The following is a 16,465-nucleotide window of genomic DNA, read 5'->3' on the forward strand; positions in this document are numbered from 1 at the left end:
CCCCCTTTTTTTTTTTTTTTCTTTCCACTCCATTTGACTCTTAAAAAAAAAAAGAAAAAAAGAAAAAGAAAAAGGTTTGATATCTTTGTTGAGCAGGGAAATACAAAAGCAAAGCATTTGCCCCATTATGCTTCACTTCCTGAACGAGAGTAAGCATCTTGTCAATGTAAACTGAATATTAACCCTAGTTTGTACTCTATTCAAATTGGAAATTACATATACTATACTTTTTTAATTAGAGAATTTAACAAAAAAGACTACCTACTTAATATAAACTTTACGTTCTATTACCCTTCTCAAAAGGTTTTGAATATGCTACCTCCTTAATCAAAATAATTATCAACAGAATATTTTATGTTAGATTTACAGTGGCTTTGGTGAGTGAGTCCGACCACGAGGGCATCACCATCTACGAGGCCCGGGGCCCACCTAAATCAGGTCAACTTATTTGATTGGACTTGGGCTTAATATAGGATTACACATCTAATGGACGGAGTGGATATCACATACACATCATGTGGGGCTCTACAAAAAATCAATGTGGGTGAATTCCCCCCATATATATATATATATATATATATATATATATATATATATATATATATATATATATATATATATATATAAGGGGATTATATGTTTTTTTATTTAGAACAATTAAAAGATGGACTGTGTTTTTGGGAACAAATGGGAGAGATTTTTGATGGGTCTACCACCATGTGTTTGTGACATCTACTTCAACCATTAGATGTTAATCCCATGCCAGCTGGTTCATGGAAAAAAGTCCAGGCTGATGTGAAATCAGGTGGTCCACACCAATGGAAACAGTTGAGAGAAAGATGTCTGTCCTAAATTTTTATAGGGCCCACCGTGATGATTATATGAAATCTACTCCAACTATTAAATGTCACACTAAAATTTAAGCATGTGGCCCAAAAATTAAGCCCATCTGTGATTCAGGTGGGTAACACCAAGGGAAGAAATTTGGAGGGTGAGCACCATCCTATACATAGTTTCCAATCACGTGGTCCATTTGAATCACAGGGGTAGCTTATTTTGGACCTAGGCCTAATAGGGGGTTGACATACCAAGTGGTCGAGGTGGATTTCACATAAACACCGGAGTGAGGTTTATCTCTTCTTTTTTGTTGCTCGGCCTACCCAAGCCTTCCTTAAGAAATCTATTAGAAGGTACACTACTAATAATTACTTAGATTAGTGAGGCAGCTTATTGTAAATCATTTTGTAAACTCTAAATTAATTAGGTATTTTGTTGTTGTAAAATTCCCTTTTAATAATTTCAATCTAAATATCAACTTCTTGTACTTTTTTAATTGTCCATATAATTACACCCTGATCCATAGCTCAAGTGGTAGACTGATTGAAGGATACCTCGTTTCAACACCAAGGTCTTGGCATCGATTCCCTAGTGGGGGTGGCTAACAGTGAAGTGTGAACTGATAGGGTTGTGTACTAACAAGCTAACCAAAAAAAAAAAAAAAAAAGTCCATATAATTGATAATACCTAAAATATCCCCAAATCCACTCATCTCTTCCATTATGAAAGGGTTGTCATGCTGCACACGTTGATTTGCATGATCGGGCAACAACCGATGATGAGTACTTGAAACTAGCTGTGCAAAACTATGTCATAGGTGTGTGTGTGTGTATTTAGTTGGCAAGGAAAAAACTCTCCTGTTACAAACCAAAGGCAATAACCCGAATTGAAAAGGCCAAAAAAGGCCTCACCACGGGAAAAATGAAGAAAATAAAAAAATATGAAAAAATAAATTTGATATCAGGTCAAGGGAAACCCACACCGATGAGTCAAGGAGAGTCCACACGCTCTATGTCACGACCTAAACCTGAAAATCAGATTTACAGGAATCCTGATCGCCGAATTCGGTGCCGATAGCCTCCGTAGTACCCCATTCTTGGCTCCCAGCGCCTATACGCTAGGTTCTGATCCTGGGATCCTACAAGGAGAATTTTTCGACGTACATTTATCTTGTAAGAAGTATAACCACAAGTTTACCCAAATCACAAAGGCAACATCATCATCATATATCCACTAATATAAACATTTAAATACAATGCTAAAAGGGAAATACATATATCGAAATCAGAGCTTTAGAAACAGCTGCACGCTCCAAGCTCAACGTTGCTGCAACCTAACACCACCTGCATGCATCTATCGTGCATAAGCTTATAGAAAGCTTAGAGGGTGGTGAAAGTGTGTGTAAGGTAAGTGCCAAGTATACAATAAAACTTATAAATCATACATCATCGGGATAAACAGAAATACTGACAAGATCATGAATCATACGATATCAGAGTAAGCGGAAAGATACTGGTAAGTCCATGAATCATTCAAAAATAGCATACGCAATCCGGATCGGCTATGCAAATGTGGAAGCTAAATATCAGATGTCGATGATGCAATGCAATATGCAAATCATGTTAAGTCCGCCTAGGCCATATAAGTGCAGAAACATAGTAACCCAAAATGCTAAGTAGTGCGGATGCAATGTAATATGCGGTGCGAATGAAATGACCATGCTGTAATGTGAAGTTGGGATGGTAGTACGTAGTATCGCAGGCTATGGGGTCCACCACAGAGACTTCTATCCAAACCAGTCCCATACCTAAATTTGGATGGTCAGACTCAATGTGGTAAACTCCTGATCTCAGGTTAGTCACACACCCAACCGAAATCTTGACCATGCGATGGTACACGTAACAAATAGTTATACACCACCAACTCGAGTGGATAGTGACTGACTGACTGAATGAATGAATATGCAATTCCTGCTCAATAAGTTCACATATCAGTACGGTTGCTCTCTGAAAAATTACCAGGGTCTATTACACTCCACACCGACTGCCGCCTCCCTAGCTGCACAGCCCAGTGAGTGGAAGAGACCTCACTATCCACATAGCTGGCAGTCTACCAATACCTACTCGGCTCGTCGATAGCGGACCCATTTACGAACTGGTTATACTCAGTCTAACTTATAGCCCCCTCACTCGGGCGGATAAGGCCACACCCCCTCCCAACCAACCATGACATAGTAGGAGACGCGGCCTACTGGTATTCGGCACTTGGACGCTCATGTTCTACTCGGTCTAGACGTTGGGGCACCTCCTGGCCTCGGAGATTCTGAAATTTTCACCTAAGGATATCCTAAGCCACAGTGCTAGAACCAAGTATTTTCGGTGTCCCATTTAGCCATCCACGATGTGCTTATGGAGGCCACGACCCTGATGTCGCTAGGGCGTATAATGATCAAGTCACATATATGCGAGATGTATGATTCACACTATCCAGTCATGCAGCAATCCTACGCGTACGGCGCGATAATGTGGGCACTCTGTCTCATAAGGAGTCCTATAAATAGTCTGCCCAATGGCGTATGTTATGATCAAACATTCCTCATATCAGGCATACATATGATGCGTATAAGCATGAATCATGAAGTTATGCTAAGCATTTTATATGGTGATGAACTATCCTCACAACGAAGATGGGCCTTGATGGCCTACACACAACAAGTATGGGCCTATCAATGGGCCTTAGGGAGAGTTATAATGCGGACATTTAACCAATATTATTCTTACAATGTGGACGTCAAACCAACATTGCTCCTAAGGCACAGCTCGCCCTAAACATCATTACAAACCATGGTGGAGTTACACATTGCAATAGGCCTTATAAACATCACATTGGGCCTCAACCTATGGGCCTTAAGACATCACAATAGGCCTCAACCCATGGGCCCCAAATATATCACAGTAGGCCGCTTGGATCAAACATGTACATCACGTGGGGGCCACATGGATGGACAGTGTGAATATACAACACATCTCAAGGTGGGCCCTGCTCGTCCTACGACAAAACAAATGGATAACTGGGTATAGAATGCATGCATCAAGGGGCCCACTGTCCCCCAAAACAGATGGACGACGTAGCTACAAAGCACATACATCATGGTCAGTCCACGCAGCATGTCCAAATGGACGGTGTGGATGTAAAATAAATACATTGAGGTGGGTCCCACCAGACAGATGGTTCAGATGAAACACATATATCATGGTGTGATCCACAGTCCAGATGGACGGACAGCGTGGATGAGAAAACGAGTGGACGATGAGGGGTAAAACACTTGCATCAATGGGCTTCATCGTCCATGGCTGGATGGTGGACGGTGGATATGAAACATATACATCATGTATATGGGACCCACGTGTGTGGACAACGCACACATCAGGTGGGGTCCGTGGCCGAACGGCTTGGATGGATACATACCTCATGATTAGACTCACTTATTGGGACGTCAACACAACAGGTATATAGCTGGTGTAAACGTTCACCAGTCAATCCTCTCCACATGTGGATCCCATGTGGGGCCCACCATAATGTTTATTTCCCATCCAATCTGTTGAGAAAGTCACACGGACCTGGATGAAAAGGAAGAATAAATTTCATATCTAATCCAAAACTTCTGTGATACCCAAAAGGATCTCAACGACAGACGTTCAATCCACACTGTTTCCTATGATGTGGGCCACCTGAGCTTCGTATATGGCTGATTTTTGGGAAGGGCCCATTGCCCTAAGGGGCCTATCACATGCACGGTGCTGATGTTCACACACAGCACGGTGGGGCCCACTGCTGGGACTCAGGTCCCAGCCTGTCTGCCTGAACGCAGTAGGCACTGCCTGTGCCCTTTGGCAGCAGCAACGTTTACTACATATAGATATATATATATTTTATTTTTTTTTGAAATCTTGTTTTTTTATGGTTTTTCATGGGTGGGGCCCGTATCGGAAGTATCCACTGCTTCCCATAACTCAAGACGAGCCAAACAAGCCCAATATTCAATATATTTTAGGGTATAGCAACATCAGAGTGCATTTTAATGGTGAAAACCACTATTTCCTATGCTATGGCCCGCCAAAAAACTGGATCAGCTTCATTTTTTGGCTCAATGCCTAAAATGAGGTAGGAAAGGGGATGGACGGCTTGGATTAAAAATATATATCAAGGTGGGGCCTACATGAGTGGCCAACCCAAAGCCTTTTTTTTTTCGTCAGTACACTCATTGTCAGCTCACACTTCACTAAGTTGCAATGTCCAGCGTCCCTGGATGCTGGACGGTTACATAAGACATATATTTAAGGTGGGCCCCACCTACGGACACGCAATCCAGGTGGGCCACCCAAATGGTTGGATGGTGTGAGTAATACACACATCAAAGTAGGATCCATCCGAGTGGGCCACACGGCCACCTATCACAAGAAAAATGAAAAGAGAGTGAGAGAAAGAGAATGAGACACACGTGATGATGGAGGGACCCCGTCACTATGGGCCCTCCGTTTTCATGCATTTAATCATACATCAAGTGGGTCCCCAATACATGTGGGCCCACCAAATCAAAAATCAACGGTGGAGATTACTTCTCCACCAAGATGGAAGGTCTAGATGACCTCTTTTCAAGCTAGAAAGTAAACATCATGATGGGGGTCCATGGAGAATGGCCCCATCATGGAATGATAATGAGAATCAAGGTGGGCCATCGGCCACATCTTAGGGGTCCAAAGTGAGATCCATACCATCGATCGGTAAGCCTCACTTGGCCCATCATAAAAACATGAAAACTAGCCTATAGAAGCACCCACCGTTCGATCTTCTTGGTCTGATGGAACGCTGATCTCCTTGTGTTTCACTTTGATGGAGGGTGATGAGAAGTGAATGGCTAGGATGAAGGATTTTGGGATGGGAAAGTGGGCCACACAAAACCACTTTTCTCTCACTTGGGATGCTTGGACGTACACCACTTTTCCTTACTTGAAAAATGTGTGAAGAGAAAGAGAGAGAGAGGGTTGTAAGGAGAGAGAGTGATGGGTGATGGATGTGAGGTGAGTGATGGGTGAGGTGAGAGCACTACCAGAAAAATGGGCAAAGGCTACGGATAAAATCTGTAGCCATAGACCTATGGCTATGGTTTTCATCCGTAGCTAGTCCATGGCACGACCGTAATCGTAGGTGCCGTAACAATAGGTCTGGACAACAGCTATAGATATAATCCGTAGCAATTATATCTATAGCGAAAAGCATAAACAGCTACAGATATTATTTATAGCTAAAAGTCTGTAGTAATATGCCAAATTTAATAATGGCTACAACTGTCAGATTATCGGCTACGGTCAATATCCATAGCTATTTTGTACATTAGAAAAATATAATCATTTGTTCATTCAATTACCACCTGGATAATCATTCATTCATTCCATTACAATCAATTACAATCCTTCATTCAATCAATTACAATTACAATTACAATTACAATAATGCTGAAAATACAAATCTTTGGCTTCATTAGAGAAATTTACTCGACTTTACCCTGAAATTTCAATGATAAAGAATTGAAAGAGAAGATATATTTTGACGGTATGATATTTTTTTCACAAGTGAATAGGCCTTTTTCAGCCATCACCCATCACTCACCTGAAGAATCAAAAACCGATTGTTGTCCAAGTCCACTCCTTTCCCTTTCAATTTCTTAGTGACCTTTGTAAAATTACTTCTACAGCTATTTATATAGACATTTGAAGAGTTGTCTCGAAATGCAACTCTAGTAATGACAAAGTCACTTCCTGCAACAGCTTCGTATATTCCACCATCCTACAAATAGTCATGGCATTCATAAATCGGAGTGACCATTGGGGGAAAGAAAGACAGTGAATGAAGTGCATCATGTATAACCATTTTCTTTTTTATTCTTAATGAATTAATAAAAACTCAAAGAAGAATGAAAATTGACACAAAAGGAATAGTCTCACCATATGGTTTGTAGGGCCAAAATAAACGTCTAGACGATTTCCGTTAAAGAGGACCATCGGTAGCCATAAGAACCCACTTCCCAAGTGGAACAGATACTAACCACGAGTATCTATGACCTGAAAAATGTGCAAGCAGAGCTGACCATCGTGAAAAGAAAATCTCCATTTGCTTGTCAATTACAAGTAGGACATGTCAGTTATTAGTGGCAATGCCTCGAGTTCTAGATAGTTGGTTTTGGGATTTGAGAATAGGTTTAGGTTATAAGTATATATAGGTTTAGGTTAATGTTGTAGGTTATAGGTTTAGGTTATAAGTTTATGTTAATGTTGTAGGTTATAGGTTTAGGTTTAGGTTTAGGTTTAAGGATTTGAGAATACATTTACGTTTTAGGTTTAGGTTTAGGTTTTACGTTTAGATTAAGGTTACAGGTTTAGGTTTAGGTTTAGGTTATAAGTGTAGGTTATAGGTTTAGGTTTAGGTTAGGTTATAGGTTAAGGTTTAGGGAATTGAGTTTAGGTTATAGGTTATAGGTTTAGGTTATAGGCTATAGGTTATAGGTTAAGGTTTAGGTTATAGGTTAAGGTTTAGCTTTAGGTTATAGGTTTAGGTTTAGGTTATAGGTTTTGGGATTTGAGAATAGGTTTAGGTTATAGGTATAGGTTTAAGTTAATGTTGTAGGTTATAGGTTTAGGTTTTAAGTTTATGTTAATGTTGCAGGTTATAGGTTTAGGTTTAGGTTTAGGTTTAGGGATTTGAGAATACATTTAGGTTTTAGGTTTATGTTTAGGTTTTAGGTTTAGGTTAAGGTTATAGGTTTAGGTTATAGGTTTAGGTTTAGGTTATAGGTTATAGCTTTAGGGAATTGAGAATAGGTTAAGGTTTATGTTTAGGAAATCGGGTTTGGGTTCGGAATCGGGTTTAGGTTTGGGTTTTCAAGTTTAGGTTTAGGTTAAGGAGTTGAGATTAGGATTAGGTGTAGGTTTAGGTTTAAGGATTTGAGAATACATTTAGGTTTTATGTTTAGGTTTAGGTTTTAGGTTTAGGTTTAGGTTATAGGTTTAGGTTAGGTTTAGGTTTATGTTGTAGGTTATAGGTTATAGCTTTAGAGAATTGAGAATATGTTAAGGTTTAGGTTTAGAAAATCGGGTTCAGGTTCGGGATTGGGTTTAAGTTTGGGTTTTCAAGTTTAGCTTTAAGTTTAGGTTAGGGGGTTGAGATTAGGATTAGGCATAGGTTTAGGTTTAGGGATTTGAGAATACATTTAGGTTTTAGGTTTATGTTTAGGTTTTAGGTTTAGGTTAAGGTTATAGGTTTAGGTTTAGGTTTAGGTTTATGTTATAGGTTATAGCTTTAGGGAATTGAGAATAGGTTAAGGTTTAGGTTTAGGAAATCGGGTTCGGGTTCGGGATTGGGTTTAGGTTTGGGTTTTCAAGTTTAGGTTTAGGTAAAGGAGTTGAGATTAGGATTAGGTGTAGGTTTAGGTTTTAGGATTTGAGAATACATTTAGGTTTTAGGTTTAGGTTTAGGTTTTAGGTTTAGGTTGAGGTTATAGGTTTAGGTTATGTGTTATTGGTTATAACTTTAGGGAATTGAGAATAGGTTAAGTTTTAGGTTTAGGAAATCAGGTTCAGGTTTGGGATTGGGTTTAAGTTTGGGTTTTCAAGTTTAGCTTTAGGAGTTAGGGAGTTGAGATTAGGATTAGGTATAAGTTTAGGTTTAGGGATTTGAGAATACATTTAGGTTTTAGGTTATAGGTATAGGTTTAGGTTAAGGTTAGGTTATAGGTTATAAGTTTCAATTATAGGTTATAGGTTATAGGTTAAGGTTTAGGTTATAGAGGTTAAGGTTTAGGTTTAGGTTATAGGTTATATACTATAGGTTATAACTTTTGGGAATTGAGAATAGGTTAAGGTTTAGGTTTGGGAAATCGGGTTCGGGTTTGGGATTGGGTTCAGGTTTGGGTTTTCAAGTTTAGGTTTAGGTTTAGGTCAGGGAGTTGAGATTAGGATTAGGTGTAGGTTTAGGTTTAGGGATTTGAGAATACATTTAGGGTTTAGGTTTAGGTTTAGGTTTTAGGTTTAGGTTTAGGTTTAGGTTAATGTTAGGTTATAGGTTATAAGTTTAGGTTATTGGTTATAGGTTATAGGTTATAGGTTTTGGTTTAGGTTAAGGTTATAAGTTTACGTTTAGGTTAATGTTTAGGTTATAGGTTTAGGTTAAGGTTTAGGTTTAGCTTATAGGTTATAGCTTTTAGGAATTGAGAATAGGTTAAGGTTTAGGTTTACGAAATCAGGTTCGGGTTCGGGATTGGGTTTAAGTTTGAATTTTCAAGTTTATGTTTAGGTTTAGGGTAGGGAGTTGAGATTAGGATTAGGTGTAGGTTCAGGTTTAGGGATTTGAGAATACATTTAAGTTTTAGGTTTAGGTTAAGGTCTAGGTTTAGGTTATAAGTATAGGTTTTGGGATATGAGAATAGATTTAGGTTAAGGTTATAAGTATAAGTTATAGGGTAAGGTTATAGTTTAGGTTAAGGTTATAAGTATAGGTTATAGGTTTAGGTTTAGGTTATAGGTTTAGGTTTAGGTTAAGGTCTAGGTTTAGGTTATAGGTTATAGGTTTTGGGATTTGAGAATAGGTTTAGGTTATAAGTTTAGGTTTAGGTTGGGTTATAGGTTAAGGTTTAGGTTTAGGTTATAGGTTTTGGGATTTGAGAATAGGTTTAGGTTATAAGTTTAGGTTTAGGTTTACGTTATAAGTTTAGGTTAAGATCATAGGGTTTAGGTTATAGGATTAGGTTATAGGTTATAGGTTTAGGTTTAAGTTATAGGTTTAGGTTTAGTTTTAGGTTTTAGGTTTAGGTATAGGCTTAGGTTATAGGTTATAGGTTATATGTTTAGGTTAAGGTTTAGGGATTTGGGTTCAGGTTTGGGTTTGGGTTTGGGTTTAGGTTATAGGTTTTGGTTTAGGTTATAGGTTATAGGTTTAGGTTATGGTTTTTATGATTTGAGAATAGGTTTAGGTTATAAGTATAGGTTTAGGTTGGGTTATAGGTTAAGGTTTAGGTTATAGGTTATAAGTATAGGTTTATGTTTAGGTTAAGTTTTAGGTTTAGGTTATAGGTATAGGTTTTAGGATTTGAGAATAGGTTTAGGTTAAGGTTATAAGTATAGGTTATAGGTTAAGGTTTAGGTTTAGGAAATCGGGTTCAGGTTCGGGATCAGGTTTAGGTTTGGGTTTAGGTTTTAGTTTATAGGTTATAAGTTTAGTTTATTGGTTAAGGTTTGGATTATAGGTTAAGGTTTAGGTTATAGGTTATAGGTTATAAGTATAGGTTTAGGTTTAGGTTAAGGTCTAGGTTTAGGTTATAAGTATAGGTTTTGGGATTTGAGAATAGATTTAGGTTAAGGTTATAAGTTTAGGTTAAGGTTATAAGAATAAGTTATAGGTTAAGGTTATAGTTTAGGTTAAGGTTATAAGTATAGGTTACAGGTTTAGGTTTAGGTTATAGGTATAGGTTTATGTTTAGGTTAAGGTCTAGGTTTAGGTTATAGGTATAGGTTTTGGGATTTGAGAATAGGTTTAGGTTAAGGTTATACGTATAGGTTATAGGTTAAGGTTTAGGTTTAGGAAATCATGTTTGGGATTAGGTTTTAGGTTATAGGTTATAGGTTTAGGTTTAGGTTATAGGTTAAGGTTTAGGTTATAGGTTAATGTTTAGGTTATAGGTTAAGGTTTGGATTATAGGTTAAGGTTTAGGTTATAGGTTATAGGTTATGAGTATAGGTTTAGGTTTAGGTTTAGGTCTAGGTATAGGTTATAGGGTTCGGGTTCGGGATCGGGTTTCGGTTTGGGTTTAGGTTATAGGTTATAGGTTATAGGTTATAGGTTTAGGTTTGGGTTATAGGTTAAGGTTAAGTATAGGTTTAGGTTATAGTTTATAGGTTATAGGTTTAGTTTATAGGTTAAGGTTTGGGTTATAGGTTATAGCTTTAGGGAATTGAGAATGGGTTTAGGTTATAGGTTTAGGGTGTGGTTTAGGTTAAGGGTGTGGTACCTGCAAATACAGATATAAACACGGCCTGTCCAAGTGGCCAGGCCCCTCCAATGCTGTCCATAGGAAATGGACAGCTTCATCATGGTCATAACATCGGTTCCCACCTTCCAGGGACCCCCGCTCATCCAGATAGCTCCGACGCACATCCGGGTCTGCTCCATTAATTTCGAGCAAATATGTAAACACGGCCTGTCCAAATAGTCAGGCCCCTCAAATGCTGTCCATAGAAAATAGACAACTTCATCATGGTCATAACAGCGGTTCCCACCTTCCAGGGACCCCCGCTCATCCCGATAGCTCTAACACACATCCAGGTCTGCTCCATTAATTTCGAGTAAATACATAAACACGGCCTGTCCAAATGGCCAGGCCACTCCAAATGCTGTCCATAGGAAATGGACAGCTTCATCATGGTCATAACAGCGGTTCCCACCTTCCAGGGACCCCGGCCCGCTCAACATCCAGATAGCTCCGACGCACATCCGGGTCTGATCCATCAATCAGAAGAAAACCAACAACCCAACAAACCAAAGGAAAATTAAAGAAGATCATCTGTCATGATAATCATGGAAAGAGAAGTACTATGCATGCATATAAGAACTTCAAAATTAGAATAGACAAGGCAACAAGCAAATAGAGTTTACTTCAATAACATGAATAGCATCCCATGCACCTTCTTGCAAATAACTTCTTCGGCCATGCCTTGACTTTGAGCCATCTTCATCCCCAACAACCATCACAAATCAGTGCAATCATATAATTTTTTTTTAACAAAAGGACATGCATTCTTTGTTGAAAAACTGACCTTTCTTTATTAGGAAGCAAGCCACAAAGTCTTCATTGTCTTTCCACATGTATACTGATGAAATCCCCCCTTCATAATACCTACCAATGCAGTTGTGCAAAAGAATTGCTTTTACTTCTTCAGAAACAGAGGATAGTTTCTTTCATTTTCTACGTACTGGCACTACTTGCCAAATCATTAGATGAAGGTCATGGACAAAAAATTAAGCCTATTATAATAGATAAATAGTAAATCAAAGATCTAATCTCGCAACATTTTGTTCTGAATAGAACAAAACAGTGAATGTGCACTAAAGAGTATCTCATATCTGAAACATGATTTCTAAGAAAAGTACAATGCACTTCTAGGAAATAGCATCCACTGACATGTAAAGCACTTCTAGGGAAATTGGAACAATTGATTTGGGGGAGCACGATGTGAAGAGGCTTATATATCTGAAAAATTAGAACATTCGGATGGACTATCAAAACATGATCAAAGGATGCATGCGGTCCTACTCATTAGACATCTCTAATTCATAGATAAACACAAAGTAGGTGAAGAAGGCAAGAAGAAAAGAAAAAGACCAATGACTCACCAGGAAGTCATTTATTGTCTTAAAACTTTCATCCTCACAATCTGTTCTTTCGACTGCACCATTGCTAAACCCATGCTCTGATGCCTGCAAAATTCAAACTTCAGATCACCATCTACCAGGGTAATACATCCAAGCCAATGACCTTCTTATATTGGGTTGAAATGCTTTGGTGCTCTCAGAGCACTACATGTTATAGTGCTCCTAGTTGCATTTACTTGTATTGGGGCACTTCGACCATTGAAATTCACTTATGCATCTACTTCAATGAGGTCACAAACAGAAACAATAAACTGTTTACTCTAAAAAGTTTCTGCCATAAAGAAATCCAGAAGCATAAAAATCTAATCTTAATCCCATAAAAAATAGCTCCATTTCCGAACTCTCCCCCAACACATAAGCAGAACTAACTGCGCAGCCAATAGAAAGAAGGCCGATGACAAACTACATTGCACTGTAGCAGGGCAACTTAAAAAAAGAATATACCTAACAAGAGTGTGTAATGACAGATTCAGGTTTCCCTTTGGCCAGTGCAGAACAATCTAAGGAAATTTGACAAGATCCATTACAATACATACTGAGTACACACTTCAGCCTAGATTCAAGACAAGTATGATAGTCGTGACTAGCAAGCAACTGAAATAAGAAAAGTCATCATACCTTGGTGAATTCCGGGGATATTGATAATTTTGGATACCACTTGCTTAAGGCCAAGTAGTCCCTTTCAATGTCCACCAAATAGGATGGGTAAACCTGAAAATAGAGTATAGTTCAATTAACCTACCTAATAAACTCCAAAGACACCACGATTCCCATATAGAGCAAAAGCAAGAAGTAAATGAAGCAGATTATTTGAATAAGCTCTAGATGGAAAAAAGGCAAAAAAAAAAAAAAAAAAAAAAACTATGAAATATTGTAGTTGTTTGCTGACTCTTAGTTGTTTGAAGTGTTCAATGGTTGTTGAGTGAGTAACATTGACAATTGAAAGGGTCAACAATATTTTGTATTTAATATCAAGGCTGTAAAAAAAAAAAAGGATCTGCATACGAATCTGTAAGCTATTGGGAATAATTACAAGATTAACTAGCTAAATTTTGAAAAGAATGGTGCAACAGGATTCACGTAGCTGATCCCCAATTAGTGGGGTAAAGCTAAGATGATGATGACTATCTAAAATTGAAAAAGAAGCAATATCTTCTCATTTTAAACTGTACTTAGAAATGAAGAGGCTTGACAAGGAAAGAAAAAACACGCATTTTGAATTCTGACACTGAACAGCACGAGAAATCATGAGATACAGGTAGCATAATAGGAAAAGGTTACTTGTCTAGAAATGGCATGAGAATGTAGTCATGAACCACAAAATCTAAAGCCCACGGTTTGATGACCAAGAATGCCAAGAACTTCGCCTGGAACATATGACAAACAACAAATAAGCCTCACCATCCTCTATTTCCTATGTCAATGGTAACATGTGTGTCTGAGAAAATATGTAACTGAACGTATCGACTAATGGAATTAACTGTAATACATTTAGATATTTCAAATGATGGAGCCTCATTATAAATGGTCACATAACATTCATAAGAAATTGAGGAATTCTAAGGAGTTGGAAGTCTAGAATTGATGGGTAAACATGAAAAAGCAAAAGAAAAGAAAAAATAAAAAAAAGGAATCCAATTCATGAAGAGGGTGTTAACAATGGTGAGATGTCAGCATTTTAGGGCACTGTTACCAAGGAATGATATGGATACTGCATGGGCATGCCAATCAGTATTACCTAGATTTCTGCATACTATAATACCATATATAGATTTCTGCATACTCTAATACCATACAAAATGTTTTATGACTTTGAAGAAGACAACTAATAAATATTCCCATATATAGAGTGACACAACCTACAAAAAAATAAAATAAAAATTAAAAAAAATAAAATCCCTCTTCTTACTACATAATTACCTAAAGAGTAAAGACCCACATATTAATACATTTTATTGTACTCTAAAATCTTCCATACTTTATTTATGTCATAATATCCTTAAAAATATACCTGCTTGCATGAGAGGATGACATATAGCTCAACAAAAATCCTATTAGGTGGCAAAGATATTAAGTATTTTCTCTCTTTTTTGACTCCTTTTTTTTCTAAGAGAGATAGAGAGATGACAACAAAATTTTATAAATAGAAGGCACCAATACGCAAAAAACTATACAAAAAAAAGGAGCATGAAGCACAATAAATAAAAAAATAAAAAATTTAAGCCCCTTGCTCTCATCATCACCCACCCTAAAGAGTGACTCGAATTTTGAAACATCTCCCATTTCTTTCTTCCCAAATACCCACCATATGCCTTTCATGTCCTTTGCAAGCTCCGACCCATGCCAACCCAAAAAATAGAATCCAACAGAGCTCATATAGGCCCAAGAGATATTGATATCAAGTAAATAATACTCACTTAGAAATCAAATATAATTGTCAAAAATCAAACTAGGTCACTTGATCAATCTATATCTTGTCAATCATCAATATTTCACTTGGAAATTCCAATTTAGCAATTAAGAGGTAACGAAGTTTGTCAACACATAATATCGTGTACTGGATAAAAAGGTAAGGCATAACATTATACAAATATATACGAGAGGATAAGAGAATACAAAAGGCAATGAAATTATTTAGTTATGCTTTTACCATAGCAAAACTATAACTATAATGACATATATAAGTGTTTTCTTCTGAGCTACTAAATTCATAAAAAGGGTAGGAAGATTACAGCCCATCAATGACCCACGTGCCAATGTTTTTGTTAAATTGGCAATCCACTCTGCTCCACGGATGTTGTTGGGGAAGACATGGATCCTCATTCCACCCAAAACGACGAGGAAGTCCCAAGGCATTCTTCACACTTTGTAAAGTCCTTACTGTAAAAAGACAATAAACAGATCATATTAGCAACCATTTGCAAATATTAAGGGCCATGTCCTTCAAGTAAACAAAATTTGAAATATATAAATAACAAATAAAAAAGACATCGAATCTGCTTGTTTATTAATGCATCTCTAAATAATCTTCTATATCCAACATTCTAATTCTAGCATCAAAAGTTCAGAAAACACATCAAATCTACTAGTTTCTAGAGCATTTCAAGACGGAGACTTACATCTCGAGAGCTCGGAAAATGCAGCAAATCTAGTGGATTTTTTGAACAATTCAAGTGAAATCTAAGACATCCCAAGTTCTAATTATGACATTGGACGGCTAAGAAAATTCATCAAATCTGCTGGTTTTCAGAGCATTTCAAGCAGCCTCTTCCACATCCGCAGTTCTACTTTTGACATTGAAAACTCAGAAAATGCATTGAATTTGCTTGTTTCTAGGGTAATTCCAATGTCGAAAGCTTGAAAACCGAATGAAATCCGTTGGTTCTCAGATCATGTTGAGTCAAATCTCGAACACCTGAAGTTCAACTACCGACATTAAAAACTCACAGAAAATATAAAATCTGCGGGTTTTCAAAGCATTTCAAGCGAAAAGTACCACATCTGAAGTTTAAATATCAACATTGAAAGAAAATGTATAGAATTTGATGGTTTCCAGAGCATTTCAAGCGAAAATGCATAAAATCCAATGGTTCTGACACCGACAATGGAAAAAAAAGAAGAGTAGTCTGTTGGTTTTTGAAGCATTTCATGCAAAATCTTCTATACCTGAAGTTCTAATCACAACATCAAAAACTCAGAAAATGTAGAAAAACTACAGGTTCTCAGAACACTTCAAGTGGTAGCTATTACAGCCGAAGTTCGAATTCCGATGTTAAAAGCTCAAAATAACATAGAAAAATGCCCTAAATCTAGATATCGTCACTGTCATTCTTACAAAATACATGGCTGTCACAAGACAAAGGAAGAACAAAGGAACATACCTTTAAAAGAAGCAATGAGAGATCTGAAATGTGCAAGCATTTCCTTTAAAGAACCGCGTAACGATGCTGTAGGTCCGCCATTAAAGCCGCAGAGAACTTCGCTACACAGAAACTCCTTAAATCTCTAAGTTTCTCTCACAAATCCCAATTTCAAAGCTTTGGGTTCTCCATTTGGGCCAAAACCAATGCAAAAGGAGCTCAAAATCTGCAGATTTCTTCCAAAATCCCCTGTAACTCTTCTCGTAATCGAACAACGGAGCTTTCGC

The 16,465-nt window shown here is 37.6% G+C and overlaps 1 protein-coding gene and 1 long non-coding RNA gene across 2 annotated transcripts; both read right to left on the bottom strand.

Annotated features, from left to right (window-relative positions):
• Positions 1 to 6,277: 6,277 nt before the first annotated feature.
• On the bottom strand, positions 6,278 to 11,832 carry LOC131253954 (structural maintenance of chromosomes protein 4-like). Its single transcript, XM_058255044.1, has 4 exons — positions 11,703 to 11,832; positions 11,542 to 11,615; positions 6,508 to 6,684; positions 6,278 to 6,403 (listed from the first exon to the last, which is right to left on the bottom strand). The coding sequence occupies exons 1-4, from the start codon at positions 11,749 to 11,751 to the stop codon at positions 6,389 to 6,391; spliced, it is 315 nt and encodes a 104-aa protein (XP_058111027.1). The 5' UTR covers positions 11,752 to 11,832; the 3' UTR covers positions 6,278 to 6,388.
• A 240-nt stretch (positions 11,833 to 12,072) lies between these two features.
• On the bottom strand, positions 12,073 to 15,193 carry LOC131253955 (uncharacterized). The gene is made up of 4 exons (XR_009175382.1): positions 15,051 to 15,193; positions 13,600 to 13,685; positions 12,937 to 13,029; positions 12,073 to 12,818 (listed from the first exon to the last, which is right to left on the bottom strand). It is a non-coding gene; the product is annotated as an uncharacterized LOC131253955 (long non-coding RNA).
• Between the last annotated feature and the right edge of the window lie 1,272 nt (positions 15,194 to 16,465).

Source organism: Magnolia sinica, chromosome 8, assembly GCF_029962835.1.
Source record: "Magnolia sinica isolate HGM2019 chromosome 8, MsV1, whole genome shotgun sequence".
NCBI lineage: Eukaryota > Viridiplantae > Streptophyta > Magnoliopsida > Magnoliales > Magnoliaceae > Magnolia > Magnolia sinica.